At 39.8% G+C, this 25,782-nt stretch overlaps 1 protein-coding gene across 4 annotated transcripts in view; it reads left to right on the top strand.

Annotated features, from left to right (window-relative positions):
* The window catches only part of syt1a (synaptotagmin Ia), a 206,842-nt gene that overhangs the window by 158,366 nt on the left and 22,694 nt on the right, over positions 1–25,782 (top strand). For 2 of the 4 annotated variants that reach the window (XM_042511372.1, XM_042511371.1), the window contains exons 4-7: positions 8,337–8,509; positions 13,802–13,927; positions 21,795–21,962; positions 23,805–23,972. In XM_042511372.1, the coding sequence (XP_042367306.1) occupies positions 8,337–8,509; positions 13,802–13,927; positions 21,795–21,962; positions 23,805–23,972 (635 nt within the window). Of the gene's footprint in view, positions 1–8,083; positions 8,135–8,336; positions 8,510–13,801; positions 13,928–21,794; positions 21,963–23,804; positions 23,973–25,782 lie in introns of those variants that run through there. The other 2 variants (XM_042511374.1, XM_042511373.1) reach the window with 2 other exon arrangements.

Here is a 25,782-nt window from a genome sequence, read left to right as displayed (position 1 = left end):
GGTCCTTCTTTTTTTTTTTTTTCTTCATTTTTATCTGGATTTTTTGTGCTTTTAGGCAGATAGGTGAACTCACAAACATTTTAAAGAGCTGCGAAAACTTTACAATCATCATGCAATAGTTGTTTTTCCATTTTTATTCAAGCTGAGAACTCTGGAAACTTGTATGTACCCCACAACAGCTTTTTCTTGTGCACTCTGATTCTGACTTATGGGGCTTTTTTTGGGACTAAAACTCTCTTGGGACTGACTGACAGTGTCTTCCACTTTTGGCGCTGACTGATGAGTGTTATGTAGCTGATGGTTGCAGCTAAAAATACAAAAAATAAGACTTTGTGGTGTAACTTGAGAAAAAGCTAAAGGAAAAATGCAAGACGAAACGTCAGAGCTTGGACGTGTCTTAACTTGTTTGACTCTGTGGCTGCTCACAGTCAACAGACAGCAGACTTTATTAAGGGGGATTACGGTGGTGGATCAGCAGAGTCTTTCTGCCTGCCTGCTGCTCTGGCGGCGAGCCTGGTTGTCAACTCTTTGCCCTCGCTTTGTAAAGTTTACATCATCAGAGGCTGGTCAAACCCAAGCCAGATCAGTCTCAACCAGCTCCAGCTTCACTCTGAGTCTACATTCAACAGATGGGAAACAGATCTCTCGTCTTCTCTGAGATTTTGTGAGAATTTGAGAGTCAAATATATGTTTCGAGTCTTTGTCCTGAAGCTTTTGTAAACGTGATGACTTATCTGTGTTGATTGTAATAAATTTCCTCCTGTGAACATTAAGAAAAGGCTGCTTTTTCTTATTTTCTGCCAAGTATATGATATGATTAGGGATGTCAGTTTTGGTTAATTTTGCTTTCCAATGCAGACAATGAGCTGTGCTAACATGTAAACACAGTGCACACTACCCACCGGTCTCCACTGTTTAGCTAATGTTACCCTTGACTGCTCTGCATTTTGCACCAGTTGGGTTGGGTGGGAGTTAGCTGGTGATGCTCATTTGCCATCAAGGCTGGTAACGCCATTCAGGTGGCAGGATGACATTATAGCAGAAACATGCTGGCCACCCATTGGTTTCCCCGCAGGTCTTCCTGGTGGGTAAGCAGCTTCACTATGTGCTGCAAAACCCTTTTAGCATCGTTAACTATTTTAGTACCAGTAGCCACCACTAACTGAGCTAACAGTGGTAACACGGTTAACAATATTATAGGATTTAAAGACTGAGCTGCTTACTCACTGGGGCGACCTGTGATATGAAAACAATGTTTCCACAGCAATGCTGATGACTCACGACAGCATTATTAGCGTTAATCGCAGAGTAAATAGCACCACTAACTTAAGTGGTGCGCACTGGCTAATAAACCAGTGGAGACCAGAGGGTGGGCAGTGGGCAATATTTTTGTGCATGTTAAGGTGGCTAGCAGTCTGTCTCCCAGATCCATGTGGTTGTGCAGTTCAGTAAACTGAAGAGAAGAGTAGCAAATTAACCTGTTGATGGACATGTGTAACTGGCCAAAAATATTCTTGGTGGTTAACTAATTAATGGTCATTCATTGACATTCTAAGTTGTACCTTCAAAAATAGCCAGATAGGGCATTAGGCCGAGGTTTGTGCTCTCCAAATGCCCTTCTAGTTCCATATATATGCAGTGCGAATACACATTTACTCAGAGGGCGAAAGAAAAAACAGAGCCTCTTTATGCTGCACATTCAACTGCTCTACTTTTCTTTGTGCCTCAAAATTACAATCATTGTTCTTTTATCTCGTTTCATCACATCTTTTGTTGTAAATCCTCCTCATGCACTGTTGATGTAGTGTCAAGTCATAGGATTTCCAGGAAACACATTGTGCCGATGGTTCTACATTTTCTGATAATAATCAGAACAATTGACCAAACAGAAAAGAAAAACCTAATTTAAGAAAATCACAAAGAAATACTCCAGCCTATTTCTTTGGTATAACAGAAGAAGCACAAGACCTCTGAACCAGTTTTCATCATCATCAGCTCTCATTTTCTGCACAGTCATTGTTGTATATAGTCGCTCCCTGCTGCAGTCATATTGTTTGCTTAAACAAGCCACAGCGGGGAAAGGGCGCGGACAGTGTTGTTCTCATAAGCATAACAAGATATAATGTCAAGGTTAATTGACCAACAGGGTCCTGTCACATTGGATTAGCATAGGCAGCTGGAAGTGGATAGAACCCAGATGCAATATTACACACGCACACATACCCTTTTAAATGCATCCATCAAACTCAATCCCCTTCATAAAGGCCTTCTCGCAAACGTAAAGTGCTCTGTATTAACAGGGATATACAGGAAGAACTGCTTTTAAATACAGAGTTGAGTCATAACAGAGACGTCTTATAGGGTTGGACTCAATCATTATGACTTATATTTGAAGTATGCACCTTGTAAGTGGTAAAAATTTATGCTGGTCACACACAAAGATAGGGAGTTAATATAGAAGTTCTTGGAAGAATTTCTTTGTAATTTCTTTCATTTTCAAACAAAGTCACGTTGAACTATAGATCAAATTAGTTTGCATGACAGTCTCACCACAAGGTCCATTCAGTGTGTTCTGGAGCCTTAAATTGTATCACAAAGATCTTTCTCAGCAGGTGTAATGGGAATGCAGGTGTTTTGATTCCCATTCTTCCATGCATCTTAATAAAATTTAGTTCTCATGTTGGATGCAGTTATTTCCCAGCAAACAAAATAGTGACAATTCCTAAATTTAACTGTAATACCCTGAATTAGTTGTTTGCCAAGTTAAATCTTTGTAATTTGAAGTATTAGTAAAGGACAATTTGAGTTTATTCACCTGTTTTGAATGTTAATAAATGGGAGTTATTCGTGTTCTTCAGTGCCATAGATGTAGGTCAGAAGGGTCCTGCTTCAGCGACTAGTGTACGCAGAATACATAATCAGTGCAATACATTTTGGCATTGGGGACGAGAGACAATTTTTGGTGAAGCAAGAGTTAGGTCAGCACTAGATAAACTCTGGGTCATGACTTGGTCTTGACACCTCAAAGACTTGATCTTGACTTAGTCTTGATACACATTCGTATTGATCATAGCTTTGTCTTAACCCTTTAAAGTCTTGGTCTTGATACACTGAGCTTTGTCTTGACTAGGTCTTAAGTCCTCAAAGTGTTGGTCTTGACTTAGTATCTATATACTCTGGTTTTAGTCCCAACTTGGTGTCAACCCCTCAAAGTCTTGACTTAGTTTTGATACACATTGGTCTATCAAGAAGTGGTCATAACTTGGTCTCAACTCCTGAAGTCTTGGTCTTGACTTGGTCTAGATACACTCTGGTCTCTTCTTGTCTCATTCTCGATACACTCTGGTCTTGGTAATGACTCGTTCTTGTTAACACCACAGTGGTGGACAGTTCAAAAGCACAAGTGTGTCATTAGTTAAAGACACACTTTGAAGCTGGGAGTCCTGTTGTATGGACACACAAATTTTTGCTGCTCTGGGCTGATGCACCAAGACAAACTGGGTCAAGCAAAGCCAGCGCACGTGTATGAAAGAGGTTAATGTAAAATGTCCAAAGGCAGATTTGAAAACAGTAGGAGGGACCTCAGTACAGTAAATGTGACTCACTGTGTCCACAGTACTTTAAAGAGTTCTCATTGTTTAGTGCTCTGGTGCCAGACCATTGCAATGAAAGTGCTGAAAAGCGTTTTGAGCCTTGAGGAACAGCAAACATGGATTTCATCATGCGCAACCCACCCATTAGAGAAACTCCATTTTCCATGCCATGTCGCTCGGCGGAACAAGAGATAAGTGCTGGGAGTTGAAGTGCAGTGCGCATGCTGCCAGTACTCCCTCTCGCTCTTTCTTTCACTTTCTCTCTCCCTCCGTCTCTATCTCTCGAGAAAAGACACTCACACAATGTAGTTAATTAGGAGATGCTTTTTATTGCTTTCTGGGACTCAGGTTTCTTTAATTAAGGGACACAGAAGTGCCTTTCACTGGAAGACGCACGCTTGACGAATAAGATAAGAGCTGGGTTCATGCATTCATAGTTTCCACTGTAACTGGCTGAATTGGATTCCATCAGGCGTCGTGAGCCTTCATGAAAAGCCAGATTGACTACAGAGTGACACAAGCATTGTGAGGGTATGAAAAAGAAAGTTTACAGCGTGTATATTTTGATTTTGGTTGATGGGAGCTTCTATTTGGAGGAGAAAAGAAATCAGAGTTCCTTCAGAGGGGTGATTGCTTATCGCTGTGGTTTGCCCGCTCAAAATCCGAATCTGTCACATCTCCGACACTTCCATTAAAAGACTGTCTCCTTACCTTACCTTACCTTGTGTTTGCATTTGTATGTGGGAGGTAAAGGTAGCTGTCCCTGTGCTGAGATGAGCTGCAGTATCCGCAGATGTGTAAGAAACAAATGCTCCCGTTTTGTCCAAAGGGTCTTGGAGTCTTTGGCATTCGGGTTTGAAGTGTCAGCAGGGTTCCTCGTGCATTAGAATAAACTCTGGTAGCCGCTATAATAATAATAATAAGAAGAAGAAAACAATAAATCTGGAGAAAGTCTAACAGGCAGGAGGGCCTCACATGGATGTAAACTCTGTGTTCACTGCAGGCAGCAGGATCAGGCCCCTCTCTGAAGTGTCAGGACTGTGATGTGGCCCTCTGCAGCATCACAGATAGGAGCTGCTTTGCAGAATAGCACAGATAATGAGATACACAAACAACTGCAAAACAAAAAACCATGGGACTTTTTTTGGAGAAGTGTCCATTTTTTGAACTATAATAGTTATAAGTTTTATTTTTTCACTTTCTGATTCCCATCAGAAAGTGAACAGAAAGGCACAAAAAGCACCTGCTTATGGTTAAAAAAAAAAGATCATGTTTTGGCTTAAAATACCTGGTTTGGGGGCACGGACCCCGCTGGAAAAGCGTCTTGGTTAAGAATAAACTATTGCCGCCAGTGGATCACTACAACATACCCATGTTTGAAGCTTAAGAAGCAGATAGAGACACAGTGACAGGTCGATGCATTCAATTTGGAGCCTGAAAAACCTGCTGGAAATAAAAAAATTGGATGTCTATGAAATCAACCAACCAACCATCTTCTATGATTTAATAAGCAGATGGGTTGCTACAAAACACCCACATTTGGAGCCTAAAAAGCAGATGGACAAACATTGACAGATCACGACAAACATGCATGTGTAGAGCTTAAAACGCTGCTAGAAAACCAGCGATGAAAAGAACTGGTTTTGTTATTTGGTGGTCTTTAACAGTGATCTGCTGCTTGGCAAGTGGCATGCCATCCACTTTTAATTGATCATTTTTGGCTAATCATTTGTTAGTTAATGTTTATAAATTGTGAATGTATTATGTAAATTGGGATCTCTTGATCTCTCATGTCGTCCCCTCTCTCTCTCCCCCTTTCACGCTATTGATCTGTCGTATCTAGTAAAGGCTAAAATGCCCAAAAATAATCTTTAAAAAAAGGGTATCTCATTAAACAGTAAACCACAAATATGCAAGAAAAAACTAAATTTAAGTGCCAAAACTTTTCCTTAAACCTCCAAGATTTGGCTGTGAAATAACAAGATTTACAATTCTCTAAAAGAAATTCAGTTTGTTTTATGTGTCTATGCCATAAGAAACCCAAGAAACTCTGCCTGACCCAGAGTTTACTCTCAGTATAGTTTCAAGTTTTTAGAGGAAATTCTGTCAGTTTTGGAGGGCTCACCGTAAACGAGTCCCATCCAGTGTCACCTCCATCACCACACCGCTGCGGGGCGAGGCCAAAGCTGTAGATCCTGAAGTTATTTTAGAGCATCACTCACTGTTTTTCCTTGGAGGAGAGTGCTTATTGATTTTGTCAACAGAGCATTGATTTTTCTCCCCTCTCTTTCGCTCACCCTCTCCCTCTCTCTTTTACTCTTTCTCCCCTCGGACCTCAGCGAAAATAACCACAGCTGATTGCTGGTGAGCAAAACCCCAGAGTGATAAACTGTAATATAGTTTTCTGTTTTGATGGGTCTTTTTGGAGTTTTTTTTCAGATAAAGTCTTCAAAGGACTTGTCTCATTTTATCTAGTGGTTTGTTGGATTTATCATCACCATTGGGCTTCTTCCTAAAATGAACCATGAACTGTATTTTGTCTCTCTCAAGGAGAGGATTTTCTATTTGTTTCTTCAGTATTGCGCACTTTTCAGATGTCGCAGTCCAAATTGCCTCAGTCAGAAGTATTCCCTTTGCTTTTCAGAGCACTGACAAAACCAAAAACATGCTCATGAAATTGGCTCATTTGTCTGTTATTCCTCTCTATTAAAATGAGGGGTGGGCTGCCAGGTGTTTGGTGTCTGCAGAGTACAATGAAAGAGCCGCGATTATGACTGCTGAAGGGAGAAGTCTGTTGCGAGGTCTCTCATTATTTTCAGCCCATCTGGACTTTATGTCTCCGCTGCTTAAAACAACCCACTCTCTCCTTCCATTATGTGTAAGAGTGTGGATGTGTGCTGTATACTGCATCAGTGTGCAGGCTCACTGGGGAGCACTAACTGTCTGCTGACTGTATATTGAGATAGGTGTCAGTGTGTTTGCAGCAGGCTGTTAGAGCCGTCACTGTGTTGTTGAGCCGAGTGTCTGTAGGTGACAGAGTTGACTGTCGGTTGTCCAATTTTCTCCAGTCAGGTCCACACAGTGTACAGAAACAACATATGGTGGCAGAAGCAACAACTCATACATCACTCACATCAAATTGCCTTTGCTTATCATATTTCGGGCCCGAGCAACCACTGCAGGCAGTCACAAAGGCCCTATTGAAACTGAAGGAATTATCATTATCTTCTTCAATGAACTGCATTTTTAGACCCCAGAGGTACTTGAAAACTCACAAAACGTTGCATACATGTCAAAACTGGTGAAATATTTAACCTTTTACAGGTCTCATGCTCAGCCCTCTCACCTCTCTAAAAATTCCTACAAAGCAGCCCATAATTTTCACCTAGATGAGACCCATGTATGCAGACCTCTTTTACTTCAATTCATCAAGAATTTCCTCTATTTAGTTTATCGATGCATGCAATAAAGGCCATATTTTCCTCACAAATTCATTGTAATAAAAAATAAGTAATTGTTGTAGCCTGCAAATGAACATTTGGAGGCTTAAGTTTTCCTTTATGCTACAACACTGGAGATACTTATAAAGAGGTGAGACTTTATGTTTAAGCATAACACATCATAGATTGATAAATATGTTGCTTCTACTTTCCTGCAAGCAACTAAGTACACCATCAAAAGAGTTTTCTAAACGGCCGTTGGCATAAACATACCACAATAAAGTGATATTGTCCAGAGTAAAAGATTTTATGGATTTTGTTTTTTAGTTTTAGGACTCAAAAGTTTATTTTTTAGCTGTCTTGAAGATTAAAAAAATGAACAGAAATCCTAAATCCCAAACCTAGCCTAAAGGTTTTAAGATATAATAGGCAGCAGCTCAGTTCTCTTCACACCGAGAGAGTATTGCTCAGTTGGACGGCATAAAAGAAATGTTTTTACAAGGAAATGATTACTTGGAAATTGGTGATTTTAATGTGGGATTGCTGACAGGAGATACAAAATGTTTAATTAAAGAGACCTTCCTGCTTTTGTCCTGTATCGTCCTTTGGACTAAAGTGTAAGGTTCAGGTTTAATTCAGTGAGATTAGGCTCTTTTATAAATGGAGCAGTTCGACCTCTGAGAAAGGTTTTTGTCTAAAAATTCGAAGCCTTAAACCTGAACGCAGAAGACTCATTTCATACTGTTTTTCAAAAGGTAATGTGGGAGCCGAGAGCATGTGAACAATGTGTGTCAAACCCCCGTGAATCCGTTTGATTTTTACTGCATCATTGCCCTGTCATGGTCGCTCCACTGTTAATGCCTCTCAGGCCCACCCTGCAAAATTACCGCCGCTCTCAGTCCCGGCAAGTTCTGTGTTGCCGGTGATTGCCGTGAAAGTGTCAGCTGTCTGAGAATCTTTTGTTTAAATGGCAAGTGGAAAATGCCAACATCTGTTACTTCCGCTAAATTGGCTGGAGCTGTTCAGTCGGGTCTTGTCCTGCTAGTCAGCACCGATCGTTAGAGGTCTGCCACTTCTTGATGGACTCAGGCGCTGGCTTAGGTGCTGATCCAGTGTGCCAACTCTGCAGGCACACACATTTTCTCTGCTTTTATCTCACCTCAGTCAGTCTGTGTAATCATTACTTTTTGGAACTTCAAATGCTACTTTGGCCGAGTTGACTCAGAAGTTGTTTTCTTCTCTGCAGGGTTTTATTTCTCCCAGAAGTTTAATCCAAACTCTTTTTTGTTTGTTTTTTCCGCAGTGCCATCATGGGCCATTGTCTCCATCGCCTTTGTGGCTATCATTCTGGTGTTAGCATGCTGCTTCTGCATCTGCAAAAAATGGATATTCAAGAAGAAAAACAAAAAGAAGGGCAAAGACAAGGGCAAGAATGCCATCAACATGATGGACGTCAAAGATGGAGCCAAAACCGAGGTAAAGACTTTGAACTATTGTTGCTTAAAATCCAGAAACATCCTTCCCTACAAGTAAATAACAAGTTACTGCCCAAACATTTTGTTTTTGTTGGATCCCATATGCATAGTGCTAGAAAATTATTTCTTCAGAATGATGTATAAAATGTATCAAATACGGTCTGCGTTCAACATATTTTCTTTTTTTCTATAGTTTAGTGCTTTCAATAGTTTCAATAGGATTTGATTGCTTACATTTGCAGTAACTCCATCAGCACATCAAAGGGATAGTTAGGATTTTTATAAGTAGGGTTGTATGAGGTATTTATCCATAGTTAGTGTGTCACATACAGTAGATAGGTCGGCACGCTCCCAGTGTGAAGAAGCAGACTGGAGTTTCAACATGGAAGCTAAGCATTGTACTGTTGTGGAAGGGAGGCAGCAGCAAAATATGTTTTAGCCATCTAAGAAAGGTCCCACCTAAAACAAAATCTATATCAGTTTATTTTGCTCTCTTGATTGTCTGTACATGCGTACATCCCATTTTTGTTAACGCAATATTCCCAGAACGCCTTGTGGGAATTTCTTTCAATTTGGCACAAACGTCCATGAAGTGATTAGAATTTGATGGTCAAAGGTCAAGGTCAGTGTGACCTCACAAAGCATATTTTGGATTTTTTAGCTTCTTTGCAGCAACATCCAGATTTTAGGCATCGCCACCTGTCATATGGCTACAAAACAGTCCGGACAGACATGGATGTATATTGTAACTTAAGTGGTTCCACGAGGCAGAAATGTGGTTCAAAGTGGTGGAGAGTGGTGCAAATTCTGACCCTAACTCAAGAATTTATACATTATGTCTAAATTTCAAATGGGGTAAAATTGTGAAGTTGTGAGATTTTATATCCCAAATGTCTAAAGTCAACTTCACTGTGACATCATAATGTTCTGCAAAAACACTTTTCTGGCTATTATTCAGTGTCATAACTGGTGACACTAATCTTGAAACTGTCCTGATTGTATGAATATTTCGGCTGACAGGTTTAACATGTGTGTGAGGCTTCTATGTTTTAGGATTTTTTTAGCTTCTTTGCAGCAACATCCAGATTTCAGGCATCGCCACCTGTCATATGGCTACAAAACAGTCCGGACAGACATGGATGTATATTGTAACTTAAGTGGTTCCACGAGGCAGAAAGGTGGTGCAAAGTGGTGCAAATTCTGACAATATAGCGTATACTTGAAATGATATTGATTTTTTTTGGTGGCTAAAATATTTTTTTCTGACACCTCCATCCACAGTAGTACATTGCTTAGCTTCCATGGTGGTTGTGCTGCCTGCTTCTCCAAACTGGCTGCCATCTCTTGTATATGATACATTTACTTTGGATAAACGTCATACAACCCCACTTCAAAAAATCCAAAATATTCCTTTAAGTTGTTTTTTCACCAATAATATGGAAATATTTTCACTGCAAATATCGTCGTCAAAAACGTCCCTATTTTTTAATGCAATGGTTGCTACTGCACTGTATGTATTTGTACATCTTATGTATTTATCGTTGCCAAAGAGATACATACAGTTTTACTTACTGTGATATTTCACCGATTAATTAAAAAATAATTCAGTCTAATTACAGGAAAGTTAATGGAAGCCATTTAAATGGCTTCAGATTGAAGAGAGTTTTTCAATCTCTCTTTTTTTTCCTCCTATTTTTTGTTCCTGTGAGTGTTTTCTTTTTGTCATATGAGGACCTGCTCACATGTTGAAGAGTGTGAGTAACGTTTGCCGTGTAATGCAGTGGTACCCACCCAGAGAAATGACATCACCAAACCGAAACCGTAATTTAACCAACCAAAATGAAACCCTACCTTTCAAACTGTAGTACAAAACGGGAAGCAAATGAAACCCTGACACTTCAAATGGAGTTAGCTCACTAATTGCACCAGCGGAGCATCATTATACCGCCATCCTCGGTGGAATCGTGTACAAAGTGTGTTTAATTTGCTGCAACACCTCCGCTATCAGAGGTGGATTCGAGTCGGAGCCGGAAACCGCTGACAATATTTTCATACTTCATTACTTATCGTAGAAGAAAGCATGAATTAAGTGTTAAAGACTCATTTATTTTCTTATGTAACGGAGAACGGCTTTAACAACCAGCAGGGTCGATCAAATAACTGCATCACTTGTGCTTGTTGGGGATTTTCCATTAATTTCTATTACTCTGGCTGCCCTAGAAGCATTCAGTTTTTTATTTAAATAGCCATTAATCAAAATAAAAGACCTCAGTTATCGGTCGCCCTAATCTCTGTGAATCTGCCACTTCGGAGGCAAGCGGTCATTTCTCCTGGTGTGCCCAGACTCTGGTGTGTTAACTCCTGTGTGTGGTTGTTTTAATTTGTGTTTCTTCCTTCTATGTCCTCCTTATCTGTGTTGTGTCTGATGACTGTTCGGGATGGTCGCTGGCGGTAGGTTCCTAATTGCTGTTGGATCTTCTTAAGCCTGCTGCTCTGATGTTTTTTTATAGCCTCTTGACAACAACTTACTCCCGTAGAACCAAATATATGTAACTATGCATACAGTACATGTATATCTACTGTATATATGTGTGTACAACCTGCATATGCACATATATATGTATGAAAGAAACACTGGGGTGCGCATTGACAAGGTTGAACCATGCTGATTTTCGTGCCAAGCTCAAGTCTCCTGCCTTTTGAATCTTTAATTTACACTTCAAACGAGTGGCGGCGGGCAAACGTAGAATGATTGAGAGGCTCTACAAGTAAATGCTCTTTTGAAACCGGTGATGAAAAGGAAGCTTTTGACGTTCTGTCACATCTGCAAACCCAGGTGAAACAGATCCTGGAGCGCTGATTCTTTAAAAAATTTGATTAACCTTATTAAAAATCCTATGAATTACACGTTTGATTAATTAGGGGATTTTGTTTTCCTCAGTCATTTTACCTGCTCCACTTTTTCTTCTTTTTATGTGTCAAACCTAAAAACCACCCACTCATACTAATGGGAACCACTTTGGAAACTGGTCCAGTGAGCGCTGCAGCAGGTGGCTCCAAAAAACGCTGCAGTGTAACCACTTGGGAAATGTTCGTATCATCAATTTACATACACCAAAAGTGTTCGTTTTTGCCACTGACAGGCTCAGATTGTTATTATAGGTGTCTGAAAACTTTATGGAAAGAGATTTTTGTTCAAACAGAAACAGTTTGAAATTGCAATCGCGCAAACCACCAGAATCCATTTATATAAACAGTAATTTTATCAAAGTAAAACACGCTTCATTCAAAGTTGACAAACAATATAAAACTTTAAAAAAAAAAATTGCAACAAACATTTTGTTTCGTCCTCTCTTCTAGCAATTATCAACTCTGGTTTGGTTTAAAAACTCTTAATTCACCCAGTTAGATGTGAAAATATTTGTACGGCAAAAATCTAGTCGAACAAAAAGGTTAGAAAAAACAACCCTCACCCTACTCCATTTAATAAACTGTATTTTTACTGTGTATAGAGACGGCATATTTTAACATCTCACTGGGTGAATTAAGAGTTCATTTCAATCAAACCAGAGTTGATGTTTGTTAAAACAACAGAGAGATGTACCAAGACAAATTATGCAAGTTTTATTCTGTGAATTTTGACTGTGAATGAAGTGTTTTTCACAGGATGAAATTACTGTTTATTTAAATGAAGTGTGGTGAGGTTTAAAGATTACGATTTTGGGGCTGTTTGTGATTCATCAAACAGGATATTACTCTTTAACAAAATGGTCTACCTCTCCAAAATGTTGTCAGACACTTTGGGCTCATTTATGCTCAACGTTAGGTATGTATACGGACACAAACATCCCTCTGTCCTAAGTCTGCATTCATTATGGATCTGGATGACAGAGCAGTACCACCGCAGTTCGCCAGATCAGTGTAATGTAGATCAAACGAGATACGACCATAGAAGACAACGGAAACATTAAAAATTATGTCAGAATCAAACTAATTTGTAATATAGGGTAAAAGATTCTCCATCCCGGGTTTGTGATACATTTAATGGCCTTGAAGGCCACTGCTGCCTCTGTTACAAGCGTGGATGTATTAAGAAAACCTGGAATATATATTAATGAGCCCTTAGAATAACAATCTGAGCCTGTTAGTGGCCAAAACAAGCACTTCAGTCGACGTAAACTGCAAACGTGCCCGGAGTGGTTACATTGCAGCCTGGTTTGCAGCTGCCGCCTGCAGAAGTCTTACTTAACACTTGTCATCACAATTCGATTTGCTCCCAAAAGGCGGAGACCAAAGTGGCTCAGCAGAAAAACTTTGAAACCAATCAGTGTTGTTCAGCCTTTTGCTTTCACATGAGCAACTTGACAAACTATTAGGAGCAGGCCCACCGATGTACATTACAACCCCCCTTCTACCAACACCTCCCCACCCACTGCTGGCATGATGCTTCTAGCTACCATCGGCGTAGGGGATAACATGAAGGCTTTGAGGGTGATGATGACAATGTGACTGTGTGTCTTGAGGGGGTACCCAGACTCGGGGAATGGGGAATCACACGAGAGCACTGGTTTGTTCGACAGAGAATGCTCTGCATGCCTAACGAAAGAGACATCTTGGAAGGCAACTCTTGACGCTGAATGAATGACCTTGAGAGCTAGTCTTTGCCTCTTCAATCGCATGTTGGTCTTATAACAAACTCCTCCACCCCCCCTCCTGTTCCCCACCACCACCAATGCCACCACCCTCTACCCTTACCTCAGTGCCAGGCTAACGAAAAAAAAAAGGCCAACTTCACTTCTCACTCTCTGCCACTTCAGACTCTTCCCGGTTGATTTGCGTTTTTGCCAGAGACTTGATCTGCCTGAAATAACATCAAGGGAATTGTCCTATTGTGATCTTTTCCGGAAGCATCTCTCTCTCTCCTCTTCTTTCTGTCCTCTCTCTGCCTTCCCCTCTTCTTCCTCCAACGCCTGCCCATTGCTCTCATCTCTGGCGACATCATTTGATCTTTCCTCCCTTTAGACAGAAACACCCAGAGATTGATAAAAAAGCATCATCAGGGGACCAGGCCTGGGGCTTTAGTGCATCACAGAGCATGTCCTGGTGTTAACTGCTATGGTGTTTTAGTGCTTGCTCCCCCCCCCTTGTTTCCCCCCTCCTTACACATCATAAAACAAGTGGCAGCTCTTACAGGAGTAGGTCCGCTGGCAGGACCTGGGCGGGGGACGGCTGGCTGGGTGCTAGCACCAGCGACAAACAGGCGACACTGACTCTTGGTGGGTGTCTCCTTCAGGCCTTGAAGGATGAGGAGGATGCGGAGACAGGGCTGACTGAAACGGAGAAAGAGGCAGAGCCCAAGGAGGACCAGAAACTGGGCAAATTACAGTACTCCCTGGATTACAATTTCACAGAGAATACGGTAAGCGTCTGTTCTCCGAATCTTTCTGTGTGTGTCAGTGTTGCAAAAGGTCCTTCGTAAGTATGGTCACACCCAACTTCTGAGGGGGTCCAACTTTTCATCTCTCCAGAGATTTAAAGGTAACTTTGATATTTTTCAACCTGGACTCTATTTTCCAAAGATCCCAAAAAATCTAAATCATGGGAAAAAAGTGTCAAGGTTGAAAAATACCTAGGTCACCCATTAAACAGGACCCAACCCAGGTTTTGCACAACATTCTCCTTTTGTTGCCACCGCCGTAAACACAGTTTGGTCACTGAAGCTTGAGAGCAATCTCACAGGGATATCATGGTGGCCGAGTTTGCACATTCGCTACCGAGCCTTGCAAAAGATACAGTACACTGTTGGGATTTAGTTCGCCTCTGAATTTGTTTCTTTTCTTTCTACTTGATTGAAAAACAGCCCCTGCAGATACCCATCTGCTTTATTTTTTTTCTAGCGGCTGAGTTTTAAAAAAGCAGAACGAGGAAGCACATCAGCTTCCTGGCGCCAGATGTTGTGTGACAGATAATAGACACGGTGCGTGAACACAGCGCTGTCCCTCACTGGGCTAGCTAACTCCCCATTATAAACAGAACTGACAGGCTGAGATTAGGCAGTAACACTGCTCCTGTACACACCGAGTCACACACTGACATAGGTACATCTCCCTTATCTACACAACAAAAAACTTTAATTGTTTTTAAAAATGTTCTCATTGAGTCGTGTCCCTGTCGCAGGTTAATTTTGAGCACTTAGCCTAAGTAATCGCCATCAGTGCACAGACAACAGAGTCAATAATGATATTAATACAATAATACAGTGTTCAGTCAACCACACTCATTTCTTTTAGAGACAAAATGACAAAGTATTGAGTCATGAAAAAGAGATATTATGTGGACAATATTACTTTTCACAGAGGGATCTGTCATGTAGTGGGAGGCAGTGACAGGTCTCTCTATGAGCTTCTTGATTACACTGGTAATAAGCTCCACAGCAGAGCTAAAGTGTAATGAATGGATGACAGTTTTCACGCTTTATGACAGTGACCTGAAAGAAGCGGCGCCCGGTTCATCGCCACTCTGAAGTTAAAGAAGCTCACGACAGAAAGACCTCAAAAAAACGCCGCTCATCTGACCCACTTTCAGCTCAGTGACGGACACAGTCCAGAGGCACAGTGGCCTTCAGGAAATGTTTATTTTTAATCCTCAGGCTTTGAGGCCCGGGCAATCAATGTGAGCACGACAGAGCTGCTCAAGGAGAACTGGCACAGGTGATTGGTTTCATGCCTTGGCTGCCGGTTTCTTTATGAAGTCGAAATCAGTGTGGGAAATTTCCATCATGACTGAGTAGTTGGCAGCTGTTGAGGATATTATCGTGACCGATGGTTGTCTGTTCATGGAATATTTTGCAGTTAGAGATAATAAGTTGATTACAGTTGTAAAATGAAGATGGTACTTTCCTGTGTTTGCTTTTGACAAGATGACATTGCATTGAACAAACCCAGTTCCCCTACCAATGACATTCACCGGTTTAACCCTTTATTTCAGAAACATGGGAATAAGGCAACAATCAGCGAAAGAAGAAATGATCTAAAAAATTAGCAAAACAAAACCAACAAGAGAAAGTTAAAAAGTGCTCAGGAACTGTAATTATGCAACATAATTTTGAAATGCGTAATTATGATAATTATATCTATCGTTTTTCCTTGGCAACTTATGTTGGATGGCTTTGTCCCAAATGCATCTTGGCTCTGTTGTGACCACTTAACATTAAAACGCACACTTCACATCAATCCTTTTGTTAACCCTTTGAAACCTGAGTTAATTGGCATTATTACTTTCAAAAACAGGGAAGAAGGCAATAAGCAACAAGAGCAGTAAGGCCCCAAAAACTAGCAAGAAATTAGTAAAAATTAGAAAATGATCTGCAAAATAGTATAATAATAAAAATAACATCATGCTTAAATTATAAAATAAGTAAAAATAATAAAAATAAATTATTCTGTAACATAATTTTAAATATGTAAGTTTGATATAACTATAAAGCTATAAATATAGTTTTTCACAAGCTTTTCTTTTTCTCTACACATATTTCTCCCATAACAGCTTCCTGAAAACCAGTTCAGTACAGGACCCACTTAGCCAAAAAGTACTCAGTGTATTGTCCATCAAATCAACCGGCACACTGAAGGCTGCAGTTTGTGTCTCATTAGACCAATACCAGTTGCATTCAGCTTGTGGTGCTCAAAGAAAAACTCAAAGGCAATCTCTCTTCCAAAATTTGTGACCTGGTTACTCAAGATAATCCACAGATCTTGTTTCGAGTGGTTTCATGTAGGAACTATTTTCTTTCAAATGAACTACAAACAAACAAAAAAAAAACTGTCACCAATGAGCTGCCGTTGTCATACCAATTTGTCTCAAAAATGAGAAAACATGCCTCATTTAAGATCCTGCTGTAAGCACAATCACAAAATATCACAGGGATTTATTTCAAAAGACACTTTCCCTGGTTTGTGTGTGTTCAGAGACTGAGGCTGGAGCGTGCAAAGACGAGCAGATTAATGTCAAGTCCTCGTGGCAAAGAGTCTCAGCTTTGTTTCTGTCTGTTAACCACCACAAATGGCTGCAGCCCCCGGTGTTGATGACTCTGGGTTTATACACTAATGAGACGAAGAGGTTTTGTAAAAGATCCAAATCACTCAGGGAGTGGCGATGTGGCTACATCAGGCAAACACACAGCAAATGAACCACAAAGAGCCCCCTTAGCACAGCAGGGAGAGAATTATAATGTCATTCCTACTTTCAGCATCATTACCATATTCATTGCTCTTTGTGCAGGTCAAACACGCCTCGTGCATCGTGTCCAGTCAGCATATGTGAATTTGAACTCATTATTAAGAGATGGGTTTCAAAACATTCATATTATTTCTTTATTATTCCTCATATCAGAATTTCCCCTGAGATAATTCAACTCTGAAATGAAACACAAAGCCACTTCAGTAAATGTTAGTTAACCGTTTGAAACCTGGAGCGACATCACTTTTTGTGCTGCTTTCAGATGAGTTCAACAGGTATTTAAACCTCTGAACCCCGAGCAAATTGGTGCGATTTCTCTCAAAAACATGGGAAACAAAAAGGCCATGAGCCACTTGGTAAAAAAATGTTTGGCCAATTTAAAAAAATTGGAGATTTAGAAAAAAGCTAGGGGACAATGTCCATATTTATAGATAATTATCATAATTAGATATTTAAAACAATTTTACTATATATATATATATATATATATATTTTTTTTTTTTTCAGTACTTTTTCCAGTTGTTTATTATTATTATTATATTACTAATTTTCAGATAATTTTCTTGTACTTTGTACATTTTTTTTTGCAAATTTTTGGGTCCTTTCTTCTTTTCTAACCCATTGCCGTCTTCACTGTTTTTGAAAGAATTTAAGTCAATTTGCCTGATTGACTTACAGGATAGACGTAAAGTGTGTGTATGTGTGTATGAAGTGGTCACAGCAGAGCCATGATGCATTCAGGACAAAGCCAACCAATTTAAGCTGCCAAGGGCTGAATCACCATCCTGCACCCATTCTGCTCACTGAACTGAAGAGTAACACACAAACAGAGAGGGGTTAATACCAGCAGCACCCCGCTGTGATCGGGTCCGATGCTTAGTTAAACAGAAACACCCACACAGATGTGTAAACACAAAAGTCACAGTTGTTTATTTTATCTATCTTTTTTTTTTTTACGCCCAAAGGTACGGAAGCCCTGGGAGGCAAGTGAGAAAAATTGTTTTCTCTTCTGTTAATGACTTCAGAACAGGTGGGAAAAACTGTTTTGCCAGGATAATCCTCCAAGTCCTTAAAAAACAAAAATTCATCCGTGAAACAGGTGGGGAAAAGAGAGAGCCAGAATCATTTTTCTGATTTTTTTTTTTTTATCTGTGAAACCATGTGGAAAACTAATTTTGGCTGGATCATTTTGTTTTCCTTTTTATTGGGATAATTTTTTAAGTGTTTGTCGTTGTAATAATCATTTTGGCCACAAGAGGCTAAGTGCACCACCACGCCGTGTTCTAAATAGAACTGAAAGCGTTCTTGTATTGTTTCGGGTGAGTTTTAATTTCTCCATGCACTCTAAACAAAAAGTGTTTATATATTGGGCTTTAGCAAATTATATTACGTAACTGCCTTGTCTTTTTGTCTTGAAATAATTGAAATTATAATAATATAAATGATGATTAAAATACATGTATTTTTGTCCAGCTGTTTTCACAGTTTGGTTTTTTTTGTCTACCTGGGGGAAAAAAAATTCCACCTGTTTTCACAGATGAAAAAAGTAACATAGAAAACTGATCCTGGCAAATGTAACCTAAATAACCTGTTATAAAGTTATAAACACAGGAGAGAAAATGTAATAAGTTGAATTGTTTATTATTTGCCTCTCAGGGCTTCCATAGAAATGTGCTGTTTAATTAACAGTATGTTATTTGAAATAATCGTGCTTGTATGCTTGTCGGTGTGAATCTGTCAAATTCACAGGAAAGTTTCATATGTTAAAAAAGTTTTTATTTCTAAAGACATTTTAGGTAAAAAGATTGAATTAAGAAGGACATTATACAATTATTATAGCAAAATATGAAATGGGTTACATGGAAATGAGATGTCGCTTTTTTCCGGCAATTTCCATATTCATTGTTTTTTCTCTCTTATAATTAATTGTAATCTGCATACTGTTTGGTTTTGGACTGTGTGGTAGACAAAGCAAGTTGATTTAAGATGCCACCTTAGTGTTTTTCACAGTTTTTGTGACATTTTATAGTATAAAACTGCATTAAATGAGATAATAATTTATCATTTATGTGGTATTGAAGCTCTGGCCAAAATATTCTGACTACTCACAGTGCATACAAGAAATAAAACAGTTTGGCAGCTGGAAAATTACCACTTAACAGCATATTACTCCGTTATTGTAATTGTCGGCAGCTTTCCCAAAAGTCTTTCACTTAACCCAATTTTGAGAAAATTAAGAAGAATAAGTGAATTTACAAAAAGCTCACTAGACTTACAATTGGGGACTAAATGAAATTTGAGGAAAGATATGTGTAATTTTACTTTCGGGAGTACTCTCCGCTTGGTTTTAAGCAAAGGTGTTCTGGGAAAACCCGTGTTGAGTTGGCGTTTTCAGCCGTGGTGTCGCACAGCATGAGGCATGATGCAATTAGCCGAAGCAGCAAACCAGTTCCTGCTCTTATCTGTCCTCTGAAGCACCAGTGCCTCTCCCAGTAAAGATGGTGTGACATGCTGCGTCTGCCACAGACTCTTGCTGATGGATGGGTGGAAATCCGAAGGACAGCGTGCAAAGGATGAATTGCTACACTCAGAATCCAAGTGCCACTTCACAGCACTACAGCCAAAAACGGTTACATTTAGGTTCGCGTAAATGACAGCTGGAATAAATGCACGTCTTTTATTTACCCTCTGAGGTATGTAACTATTTTGCTGAGTGATCGTGATAAGCTGCACGCAGACGTGCAATCATAGAAGTTATATTTACGTCAAAGTGCTTCATTGAAATCTTGACAGAAACTCATTTCTGTGTTTTCAAAGTAATGTCAAGAAAATGTTGTACAAAACCTCGGGAGCATTTAATGAATGGAGGATACTCCACACTTTCCATGATGTTATTGTCTTGTGGTCACTGTCGTCATGTGTGATGCTTGTGTGTGAATACAGTGTACATGTGTGTGTATCTGTGGTGCATTTACAGAATGTGGACTCCATCTCATGAGGAACTTTCCCTACTGGAATCTCACCAACATCCAAAACAGATCTGTACATGGTAGTAAAAAGATAAACAGTGTATAATATGGGAAATGGCAGCATTCACCTGAGTTTTACACGTGTGTTTAATGATAGCACTGAAACTGAGTCGTTACGCAACACAGGGATAAATTACAGCAGAGCTGCAGTACTTTATCGATGAGTCGTCAACTGATCAAATTTGATAATCGCTTACTCACTTTGAGTACATTTTTTAGGAAAAATGAAAACTTCTCAAGTGTGAGTATTTTCTGTTTTCTTTACTTGATGACAGCAAACTGAATATCTTTGGTTTGTGGTCAAAAGAAGACATTTGAGGAAGATTCGAGAAAATATTAGACAGATTAATCAACATTGAAAAAAATTGTTTGTTGCAACCCCAAAATATAGTCACATAACGTAACATAATGTTTAGCTCATTTTTTTGTTCCCTCGATGACAGAGATGCACTTGCTTTTAACTACACTACTGTCGTCCCTCACTAACACGTGTAGGTTGTAGTCAAGTATGTGACCGTTCTCATTCACAATGAGACGCCAACACATGGTTAAAAAGCAAGTCCAGCTTTACTTTTTCCCTTTAAATGTTACTTGGCCAAAGAATCTCTACCCATTTAGAAATAAAATGTTTCAGATCAGCTCTGCCCTCTGAGAATCTCTGAAGCGTTTTTGAAATCCTGCCTTTGCTCCATGAGACCAAAGAAAACCATATTACTCTTCTCTTCTCTGTCTGCAAAATTGATTTTCCTTTACATTGTTAGTTTTTTGCCCCATGGCGATTACCAACTGGAGCCAACTGCCATTGTCATTCTACGTTTTTTATTTACCGCCGTGTCAGTGGTAGCACCGCGCGGTAAACTGATGCGGCTCCCGACAGCTGTAGAGCTCCATGGCTGAGTGCCCTGGTCAGCCTCCAGATTGCTGCTTGATGGCTGCCTGATAGGAAGTTGATTGACTGACTGGCTTGGCCTCCTGAGAGGCCTTTGAGTAGAGACTCTGACTGGCAGGTCAATCAGCCTCCCGGGCCCCCCGTTGTGGTTATCAATTATCCGCCTTATGTGAGGAGAAACAGTCCTCTCATTCCTGCTCTGACACATCCTGACCTTTACGAACTCTTCAGTCGCTGATAGGCTCTGCAGACGTAACCCTCTAATAATGCTGCCATTTCCCAGAAAAATGACACTGAATCATCTTTAAGCAGCCGTTATGAAAGACTGGTGGCTCATGAAATCAAAAGACAAAAACAAAATCCAAAAATCCTCAAGGTTTTTGAAATAAAGGAATACTTAACCTACAAATAAAAATAGATACATTTTTAAAAAATTCCCGGCAACCTCACTTGATGGAAAATATAGAATATCTAATAATAAAAAGCACACTAGTGAGCATTTTAAACAACTAATTTTACATCTTTGTGCTCTTGGAAGAGTCACAGCCTGATGTGTACACGTGTGTGATAAAAGCCTCCAGAGGTGACTAAAACCCTTTTCTACCAACCTGGAACCAGTTTGTTTCCAGTTCTCGCACCGAATATGGAAAAATTCAGAGCATTTAAAACAAAAATAAATAAGTTCAAAACCCAAAAAGATGGTTCTCAGCTGGAACCAAAAAAAGCGCAGGTTTTTCTTGACCGAATCTGTCTCCATCTCCCCCAAGCATATTTTTGAGGGAATTTGAAGAGATTTTCTTTTTTTTTTTAATTTTGCCATTTCCACTCTTATATTTATATATAAACTGAAAATGCACACAAAAAAGGCAGATGGAGACATGCATATTCAGGCATGAGAGAAAAACAAGTTTCTTCCCAAATTCAACATAACACAAGCCGAGAAAAAGGATATTTATCATTTTGTGGATGAAGTATTTCTTTAAGAGATATTTCAAGACATTCCTTTGACTGATATATTGTTTCTCTGTTAGGATGTTGGGGGGATGAAGGTTCAGCTTGTGATAATTTGGATCAGTAGACAATTTGATATGTCGTCCCTCACTTATTTACCCTTCGTCTTCCTCTTTTAGCTCATGGTGGGGATCATCCAGGCCGCAGAGCTGCCAGCTATGGACATGGGCGGCACCTCTGACCCGTACGTAAAGGTCTACCTGCTGCCTGACAAGAAGAAGAAGTTTGAGACAAAGGTCCACAGGAAGACCCTCAACCCCGTCTTCAATGAGCAGTTCACTTTCAAGGTACACCTCACACACACTCCTCTCTGCAGGATGCGTAAAAAAACATTTGCTGCTTTTTTGTAGCTGGAGATCTTTTTGGTTCCACTGACAATCTGATTTGCATGCAGCCATGAGTGCTGGGAAGGTGTGGAGACAGTAACCAGCTGGCACATTAACAAGCTCCTGACAGAATATCTCTCTCTCACACACACACACACACACACACACACACACACAATTACACTCACACAAACACACACACGCGAAAAGGCTCAGTGTGATTGGGATTAACACAGGCAGATGCACCGCTACACTCTGGCCTTGACTCGGCCATAATAAATGCGCGGCTGCTGCTCAGCAGTGGGGAAAGTTTTGTTATTCGCCCGACAGTGAAGAGCGCAGGTGTTTGGTGTGAAGTTAAGCATAATGTGGTGTGATATCCATCTCAACACAAGGTTTATTTTGTGTGTGTGAGTTTTTTTGCTAATACTTAATTCCAAATCTGTGGATAAATAACAAGACAAGTCAAGAAAAAGAGATTATTTCATGAGATAACGTCAAGGACAAACCAGGGAGTATTATCTCCCCTTCGTTCTTTTATTTTTTATTTTTTTGGGTTTTGTTACAAGCCATTTCCATTTAATAAGTCCCGTCCCAAAATTGAAGGCAATCAAGGATCATAAGTACCCACCTGTCTTTGAGCCGTCCCGAGTTGTGGGTCTGATAACAGCGTCTGTCAGGGCGGGGGATTGAAGAGCCGTGATTGATTTTGGAAACAGAATTATCCACAACATCACCATCCACCCACTCCTAAAACACACACCTGACTCTGCTCGGCATTTAATTAACTTTAGAAACATCGAAAACTTTTTCTTTCCAAGTTCAGAGCGGACTATATTAAATTCAAATACATGAAACAAAAACTTTATTTTGAGTATTTATGCAACAAAACTCTGAAACGGCTTTTGATAAAACAATACAGCAAACCAATGCCTCTCTACAAAGTCAGAAAGGCTTCTCGAATTCTTGAATTATAATAAGTGTCGGAGGTTCATAGATGCAGATTAAAGGGCAACAAGAGTTTGAGTTTGTGTTTTTTATTTTCTGTCATAAAATGTTACGATGTCTGATGTTCACATATAAAACGTAGTTTTAATCATGTATGATAATATCTGCATGTCATTTGTTTAAATCGATATTGGCTTCATAATTAAATATCGTAATTGGCCAACATGCTGATTTCATGCTGCTCAAAACAAACCGTTTAATTTCATTGTTAAAATAAGTTATATTTGGTGAGTCATCCAAGTACAGTCAATGTGTAGTAAATTGTCGATGGGCTAATGCCCCTTTTCAGGGTCCCATGGTCTTGGAAAACCTGGAAAAGTCATGGAATTTTACAATTACATTGTCCAGGCTTGGAAAAGTTTTGGAATTAGTAAAAATCAATGAGAGTTTCGAAAAACTCTTGGAGTTTTGTTATATGTAATAAAGTTTCAGTGCAGTAATCTTCTGGGGGTAATCTTTCGTGTGATGTAACATGAGAGCAAATTTCTTTTCTGTGGCTGATGATGTTAAGTTCCTCTGATATGCGTCGATGTGTGAAAATATTTTGTCTACCATAACGCAACTTTCTCCGTTTTTATCCTCGCGCTACGTCTCTCCCATTATGTATGCCAGCTAGCTGAAAATATGAACAGAGTTTAAATCAGATATGTTTGAAAAATGCCAGACAAGTGGGGCAAGGAAAACACATTTTAATGAGTCCTTAAAAAGTCCTGGAAACATTTTGAAATTTTGTCCATGAAAATGTGTGGGAACTCTGAGCGCTTTTTGACCTGTGTCTGTTGTCGTTGTCCTCAGGTCCCCTACGTGGAGCTCGGTGGAAAGACGCTGGTCATGACGGTGTACGACTTTGACCGCTTCTCCAAACACGATGCCATCGGCGACATCAAGGTGCCCATGAACAAGGTGGACTTCAGCCACGTAACAGAGGAGTGGCGGGATCTGCAGAGCGCTGAGAAGGAGGAGGTAAGACCCCGTGGACGGACACACCTGCTGAAACTTAATCACGTCCTCGAAAATAGGAAATGAGTAGGTCTGAAATCATTTTGTGACACCTGCCTTCGTGTAAGGCTCAGATTTGTACATCTGGTAGCTGCTGTTTCAATAATAAGAGCATTTTTCATGCGTAAGTGATATCACAATGATTGTTTTTGCTGCGAGCCAATTGCACTCGTACCGCAATTGTGATTCCGTGGCTAAAGTAACCCATCTCTCCTGGAAATGTCACTTAATCATATGTCCGCACTTCCCCTTCAATTAATAGACGTGTGACTTTCCAGGCAGCAGTTCAGGAGATTCAATTTTCATGGTAAATGTCATGGCATATAGCACATGTTGCCAGGGGAACTTCATTTTTAGCATTACGGTGGTTTGATTTAAAGGTTAATTATGGCAGCGTCGAATGGCTGCTGGTGTTGGTTGAGTTGAAGGGCATCACTGTACTTCTTAGCATTTGGTCGCACAGCTGCACCTGACAATTTTACGCAGGGCTTGAGACATCGGAGCGACACTTTGTGTTCAAGCTCAGTGGAGAGTGGCTGTAGGCAGACCGTGGAAATTGCTACTTTCCACCTTTAAACTCATGAAAAGTATTTAAACGCTTTATTATTACATTTACCAAATGAATTTATGGCTCTGAGCAGTACTGGGGAACGCATAGAAGTGATAATAGATTGATCAAATTGTCAGCAACCTTTTTAAGAATTTGTGCGATGCCGCGAGGTTTGGCAGAACATGTGTCTGCCTCAGTAGCTGCAAATAACCCTACCAAAGTGAAAAAGAGCTCGGCTGTTGTACCTTTTGATTACTCAATTACTTTTTTACAGTGTGTCTACAAGTGTGACATTTGGGAGAATACACCTAATTATTTCCAAAAGTTAAACATGAAGTGTTACAGCACAAAACTCACGTTAAAACCACAAACTTACATTTTTACTTCTTTGTTGGCTTGAAGCTGCCAACTTTTGTTGTGTGGACTAAAGTCACATGAAGTGGACTTGATTCACAGATTTGATGACTTTAGAGTCGACTTGACAAAATCAAAAAAGACTTGTAGCTCCCAAAACACTACAGTATTACCCAAAATACTACAATATTACCCAAAACACCACAATATTACCCAAAACACTACAATATTACCCAAAACACCACAATATTACCCAAAACCAAATATTTCAGAAAACAAAATAACATTTTTAAAACAAAAAAGCATTTCTCAATATTTTCTGGATGTTGTTTTGTTTTGGGAAAACAAAACAACCTCTAAAACCGAGTATGGCATCGTTGCTATGCTAGACATGTTTGAAAAAACATTATATGCGCTTTTTTTTGTGAGCTTTTTGACTTTTTGAGGTCATTTGAGCCTTTACATCGGCTAAAGCCAAATGAAACTGTCTGAGGAGGAAAAATCACTCTCTGCAGCTGTTCAAGACCCTGTAAATATGTGCAACTTGTGACTGGGGGGTCACAAGTTTGTTTTACGAGATAAGAAGCCTTAAAGGTGTGGACTCACTGGTTTTAAATATATGCAAAGCAACGAAAGCTCTGTTCGGAGGAAGCGTATCAGTCTGAGCGCACAAAGAAAGAGATGTTCTTTCAGGTTTAAATCTTTTAGCAGTGAGCTCAGTGAAGACTTAATACTCTACCTACACACAGGTAACACAATCCTCTTTACTTTTAAGGTCAGCTATGAAGTAGTAAGTTCAGAAAATGCCCTTTAAGTTGAAAAGGCAGCATTTGGCCTTTTACAGTTCATAGAAAATTTTAAAGAGCCTGG

The sequence above is a fragment of the Plectropomus leopardus genome, chromosome 22 (genome assembly GCF_008729295.1).
Source record: "Plectropomus leopardus isolate mb chromosome 22, YSFRI_Pleo_2.0, whole genome shotgun sequence".
Taxonomy (NCBI): Eukaryota; Metazoa; Chordata; class Actinopteri; order Perciformes; family Serranidae; genus Plectropomus; species Plectropomus leopardus.
This window is presented reverse-complemented; position numbering and strand designations above follow the sequence as displayed.